This window comes from Portunus trituberculatus, chromosome 2 (genome assembly GCF_017591435.1).
Source record: "Portunus trituberculatus isolate SZX2019 chromosome 2, ASM1759143v1, whole genome shotgun sequence".
In the NCBI taxonomy this organism is placed as follows: domain Eukaryota; kingdom Metazoa; phylum Arthropoda; class Malacostraca; order Decapoda; family Portunidae; genus Portunus; species Portunus trituberculatus.
This window is the reverse complement of record NC_059256.1, coordinates 12,180,156-12,186,345: the sequence shown is the minus strand read 5'-3', so window position 1 is coordinate 12,186,345 and position 6,190 is coordinate 12,180,156. Positions and strand designations below refer to the sequence as shown.

General features: G+C 47.4%; 1 protein-coding gene across 1 annotated transcript in view; it reads right to left on the bottom strand.

Moving 5' to 3' along the window:
* Positions 1 to 2,583: 2,583 nt before the first annotated feature.
* LOC123506957 (trypsin-3-like) overlaps positions 2,584 to 6,190 on the bottom strand; it is a 7,884-nt gene continuing 4,277 nt past the window's right edge. Inside the window, 5 exon segments of the mRNA XM_045259412.1 lie at positions 2,584 to 2,825; positions 2,827 to 3,000; positions 3,807 to 3,952; positions 4,337 to 4,445; positions 5,774 to 5,845. Coding sequence (XP_045115347.1) covers positions 2,697 to 2,825; positions 2,827 to 3,000; positions 3,807 to 3,952; positions 4,337 to 4,445; positions 5,774 to 5,845 — 630 coding nt within the window. The 3' untranslated portion in view covers positions 2,584 to 2,696.

Here is a 6,190-nt window from a genome sequence, read left to right as displayed (position 1 = left end):
TTGATGTTGATATTTTGGTTTCATGTCGATATTTTGATTCTCGGTTCGGCATTTATATTCACTAGTCTTGTTTTGGTGTTTTGGAATATCTTTTTATGCTATTATGGTGATTTATATTTTTCTAATGAGTTTTCTATTATAAAATTTTGAGTAACTTTGTGTTTTATTCAATTTTATAATGTTGATATTTCGGCATCAATATTTTTCAACATTTTTTCCCCTGTTTTATGGTGTTTTGTGGTGTTTTATGGTGTTTTAAGGTATTTTTAGGGGTGTGTTTTATTTCTCAAGGTGTTTTTAATCCTTTTATCTCAGTACGCCCTTCCATATTGTGGCGTCCCTCTATAAAAACGCAATTTCTTGACTGATAGGCTACATTGTTCGCCCTTCCATCCCCTCATGTGTCCTTCAAGATGCCACAGTACCACAGCACCACAGCACACTCTGGGCTGTGTCATTAGCATAGTGGAGCTGTGGCACTGTGGCACTAGTCTTCACCATGCACGTGTCTCCCACAGCTGTGGTGGCACCTGTGGGAGACGCACAGGCTGGCAATGACGCTCAGATTAAGGCTACAGATCTCCTGCTGTGTGCTGTGTGCTGTGCTGTGTGGTGTGCTGTGTGGTCTGCTGTGTGCTGTGCTGTGCTGTGCTGTGTGGTCTGCTGTGGTGTGCTGTCCTGTGTGGTGTGTGCTGTGCTGTGTGGTCTGCTGTGGTGTGCTGTGTGGTCTGCTGTGTGCTGTGCTGTGTGGTCTGCTGTGTGCTGTGCTGTGTGGTCTGCTGTGTGCTGTGCTGTGCTGTGTGGTGTGCTGTGTGGTCTGCTGTGTGCTGTGCTGTGTGCTGTGCTGTGTGCTGTGCTGTGTGGTCTGCTGTGTGTGTGTGGTGTGCTGTGTGCTGTGCTGTGTGCTGTGCTGTGTGGTCTGCTGTGGTGTGCTGTGTGGTCTGCTGTGTGCTGTGCTGTGTGGTCTGCTGTGTGGTGTGCTGTGCTGTGTGGTCTGCTGTGTGCTGTGCTGTGTGGTCTGTTGTGTGCTGTGCTGTGTGCTGTGCTGTGTGGTCTGCTGTGTGCTGTGCTGTGTGGTCTGCTGTGTGCCGTGGTGCAATGGAGCTTCACTGACACCCGTGACTGAGAGAGAGAGAGAGAGAGAGAGAGAGAGAGAGAGAGAGAGAGAGAGAGAGAGAGAGAGAGAGAGAGAGAGAGAGAGAATGAAACTCGTGGCTTTACAAACAAGTCTCTTTATTAACTTGACAACATAATAGTAACAAAATAACAATAATAATGCCGCGAACTACTACTACTACTACTACTACTACTACTACTACTACTACCACCACCACCACACCACAGCACGGCCACCACTACCACTTAGCACGTGTGGGTGATGTTACTGTCATTAGTGTGTGTGTGTGTGTCTATAGAGGCGTCTGTGGGCGTGTGTGGGCGTGTGTGGGCCTTAGTGGGCGTGAGTGGGCTTGAGTGGGCGTGTGTGGGCCTTAGTGGGCTTGAGTGGGCTTGTGTGGGCGTGAGTGGGCTTGTGTGGGCGTGTGTGAGCGTGTGTGAGCTTGAGTGGGCGTCTGTGGGCTTGAGTGGGCGTGTGTGGGCATGTGTGGGCGTGTGTGGGCGTGTGTGGGCCTTAGTGGGCGTGAGTGGGCGTGTGTGGGCGTGTGTGGGCGTGAGTGGGCGTGTGTGGGCGTGCGTGGACGTCTGTGGGCGTGTGTGGGCGTGAGTGGGCCTTAGTGGGCGTGTGTGGGCGTGTGTGGGCCTTAGTGGGCGTGTATGGGCGTGTGTGGGCTTGAGTGGGCGTGTGTGACCGTGAATGGGCGTGTGTGGGCCTTAGTGGGCGTGTGTGGGCTTGAGTGGGCGTGTGTGGTCGTGTGGGCGTGAGTGGGCGTGTGGGCCTTAGTGGGCTTAAGTGGGCGTCTGTGGGCGTGTGTGGGCGTGTGTGGGCCTTAGTGGGCGTGTATGGGCGTGCGTGGGCGTGTATGGGTGTGAATGGGCGTGTGTGGGCCTTAGTGGGCGTGAGTGGGCCTTAGTGGGCGTGTGTGGGCCTTAGTGGGCTTGAGTGGGCTTGTGTGGGCGTGAGTGGGCTTGTGTGGGCGTGTGTGAGCGTGTGTGAGCTTGAGTGGGCGTCTGTGGGCTTGAGTGGGCGTGTGTGGGCATGTGGGCGCGTGTGTGGGCGTGTGTGGGCCTTAGTGGGCGTGAGTGGGCGTGTGGGCGTGTGGGGCGTGAGTGGGCGTGTGGGGCGTGCGTGGACGTCTGTGGGCGTGTGTGGGCGTGAGTGGGCCTTAGTGGGCGTGTGTGGGCGTGTGTGGGCCTTAGTGGGCGTGTATGGGCGTGTGTGGGCTTGAGTGGGCGTGTGTGACCGTGAATGGGCGTGTGTGGGCCTTAGTGGGCGTGTGTGGGCTTGAGTGGGCGTGTGTGGTCGTGTGTGGGCGTGAGTGGGCGTGTGTGGGCCTTAGTGGGCTTGAGTGGGCGTCTGTGGGCGTGTGTGGGCGTGTGTGGGCCTTAGTGGGCGTGTATGGGCGTGCGTGGGCGTGTATGGGTGTGAATGGGCGTGTGTGGGCCTTAGTGGGCGTGAGTGGGCCTTAGTGGGCGTGTGTGGGCGTGAGTGGGCGTGTGTGGGCCTTAGTGGGCGTGTGTGGGCGTGTGTGGGCTTGAGTGGGCGTGTGTGGGCGTGTGTGGGCGTGCGTGGGCGTGCGTCAAGCAATAACAGTACTTATCCATCGTAAATATTTATAAATCTTGGTGTAAATCCCCGGGCTATTCCGGCGCCCACACCCTTTGCCCCAGGAGGTGATCCCCACCAAGACCCCGCCCAGAGTCACCACCACCACCACCACCACACACCAAGGGCCCGCCACTATCACCAGTACACGTGTCTATCTTGCCCTCTAGATCGCCAGCACACACCATGCCAGATGTCAACTCACTGGGGTCATATGCGGCCCGGCTTATGCAGCGTTCCAGTGGGTACAGATTCACCTCTCCGCCTTTGGGTGTGTCCTGTGGGTGATAGGAGAGAGGGACGCGGGTGAGGTTTACAGGAATGTGGAGGGAAGGTGGAGGAAGGTCTGTGTAGGTGGAGGTAAGTGGAGGTGGTTTGTGGAGGGAGATATGGAGGAAAGTGTTTAGGTGGGTGGAGAGAAGAATGTGGAAAAGTTGTTATGTTTTGGTGTGAGATGATTTTATAAAACGACTATTTTGACTATCAAGGAAGGAAGGTAGGATAGTCATATTTGGAGGAAAGGTGGAGGGAAGGTGGAGGAAGGTCTGTGTAGGTGGAGGTAAGTGGAGGTGGTTTGTGGAGGGAGATATGGAGGAAAGTGTTTAGGTGGGTGGAGGGAAGAATGTGGAAAAAGTTGTTATGTTTTGGTGTGAGATGATCTTATAAAACGACTATTTTGACTATCAAGGAAGGGAGGTAGGATAGTCAAAATTGGAGAGAAGTTGGAGGAAACATGGAGGAAGGTCTGTGTAGGTGGAGGTAAGTGGAGGTAACTTGTGGAGGGAGATATGGAGGAAAGATTACAAACTTTTGGAGGAAAAGAAGAAAAAAAAAATCACGTTTTGGTGTGAAACTATTTTACAAAACTACTATTTTAACTATCAAGGAAGGGAGGTAGGATAGTCAAAATTGGAGGAAAGGTGGAGGAAACATGGAGGAAAAACCTAACCATGAAAAAACCCATGGAGGAAACACATAGAGGGAGATATGGAGGAAAAACACAAACAACCACTACTACTACCACCACCACCACTACTACTACTACTACTACTACTACTACTACTACTACTACTACTACTACTACACTCGGAATAGGTAGCGACCGTTCTGAGGAGGTGCCCCAGCCCACCACACTGCACTTGAGGCCCCGATTGTGGTAGTTGTGGTGGTGGTGGTGGTGGTAGTAGTCGAATAGTGGTAGGCAGACTGGCTGGACGTGGCTGTTGAATCTGGAATAGTAGTAGTAGTAGTAGTAGTAGTAGTAGTAGTAGTAGTAGTAGAGAAAAAAGAACTCTCTCTCTCTCTCTCTCTACTACTACTACTACTACTACTACTACTACTACTACTACTACTACTACTACTACTACTACTACTCTCTCTACTGCTGCTACTGCTACTACTACTACTACTACTACTACTACTACTACTACTACCACCACAACAACAACTCTCTCTCTCTCTCTCTCTCTCTCTACTACTACTACTACTACTACTACTACTACTACTACTACTACTACTACAACAACTACTACTACTACTACTACAACTACTATTACCACTACCACTACCACTACTACTACTACTACTACTACTACTACTACTACTACTACTGACCTGATGCCGCGCCTGCCTTCCTAACTACTTTCAAGATGGCGATGTCGTTATTGAATTCTGTGTTAACATCGAAGGCTGGGTGTGTATATAACTTGTCGATCTGAAAGTCCTGCAACAGAAAACGGGAGGGGGTGAAAGAAAACGGGAGGATAAAGAAAACGGAAAGGGCGGATGAAAGAAAACGGGAAGGGGGTGAAAGAAAACGTGGAGAAATTAAAGAAAATGGGAAAAAAATGAAAGAAAACGGGAAGGAAATGAAAGAAAACGGGAAGGAAATGAAAGAAAATGAGAAGAAAATGAAAGAAAACGGTAAAAACTCAAAGAAAACGGGAAAAAACTCATAGAAAACGGGAAAAACTCATAGAAAACGGGGGAAACTCATGGAAAACGGGAAAAAACTCATAGAAAACGGGAAAAACTCATAGAAAACGGGATAAACTCATAGAAAACGGGAAAAAAGTCATAGAAAACGGGGAAAAAACTCATAGAAAACGGGAAAAACTAATAGAAAACGGGAAAAAACTCATAGAAAACGGAAAAACACAGAAAACGGGAAAAAACTCATAGAAAACGGGAAAAAACTCATAGAAAACGGGAAAAACTCATAGAAAACTTTAATCTCATAGAAAACGGGAAAAAAAACTTATAGAAAACGGAAAAAAAACTCATAGAAAACGGGAAAAACTCATAGAAAACGGGAAAAACTCATAGAAAACGGAATAAACTCAAAGAAAACGGGATAAACTCATAGAAAACGGGGAAAACTCATAGAAAACTTTAATCTCATAGAAAACGGGAAAAAACTCATAGAAAACGGGAAAAACTCATAGAAAACTTTAATCTCATAGAAAACGGGATAAAAACTCAAAGAAAACGGGAAAAAACTCATAGAAAACGGGGGAAACTCATAGAAAACGGGAAAAACTCATAGAAAACGGAAAAAAACTCATAGAAAACGGGAAAAACTCATAGAAAACGAAAAAAAACTCAAAGAAAACGGAAAAAACTCATAGAAAACTTTAATCTCATAGAAAACGGGATAAAAACTCATAGAAAACGGGAAAAAACTCAAAGAAAACGGGAAAAACTTATAGAAAACGGGAAAAACTCAAAGAAAACGGGATAAAAACTCATAGAAAACGGAAAAACTTATAGAAAACGGAAAAACTTATAGAAAACGGAAAAAACTCATAGAAAACTGTAAAAACTCATAGAAAACGGGAAAAACTCATAGAAAACGGAAAAAAACTCATAGAAAACGGGAAAAAACATAGAAAACGGGAAAAAACATAGAAAACGGGAAAAACTTATAGAAAACGGAAAAACTCATAGAAAACGGAAAAACTCATAGAAAACGGGAAAAAACATAGAAAACGGGAAAAAACATAGAAAACGGGAAAACTTATAGAAAACGGGAAAAACTCATAGAAAACGTACCTGTTCGTAGTTCGAGGTGGTAGAGAGGTCGTACTCTCCGACCCTAACCACGTAGGTGTTAGGAAGGTGGTTCTTGAAGCAGTGGGCGGCAGTTAGTAAATAGTCGCTGCTTACTATCACGCCCCCGCAGTTGTGCTTCACCTTTCCCTGAAGTAGTAGTAGTAGTAGTAGTAGTAGTAGTGGTCGTAGCAGTTATAGTGGTGGTAGTAGTAGTAGTAGTTATTTGCATAGAAAAGTGTTTAGGATGTGGAGAAGAGGAGGAGGAAGAGAGTAGTAGTAGTAGTAGTAGTAGTAGTAGTAGTAGTAGTAGTAGTAGTAGTAGTAGTAGTAGTAGGAGGAGGAGGAGGAGGAGGAGGAGGAGGAGGAGGAGGAGGAGGAGGAGGAGGAGGAGGAGGAGAAGAAGGAGGAGGAGGAGAA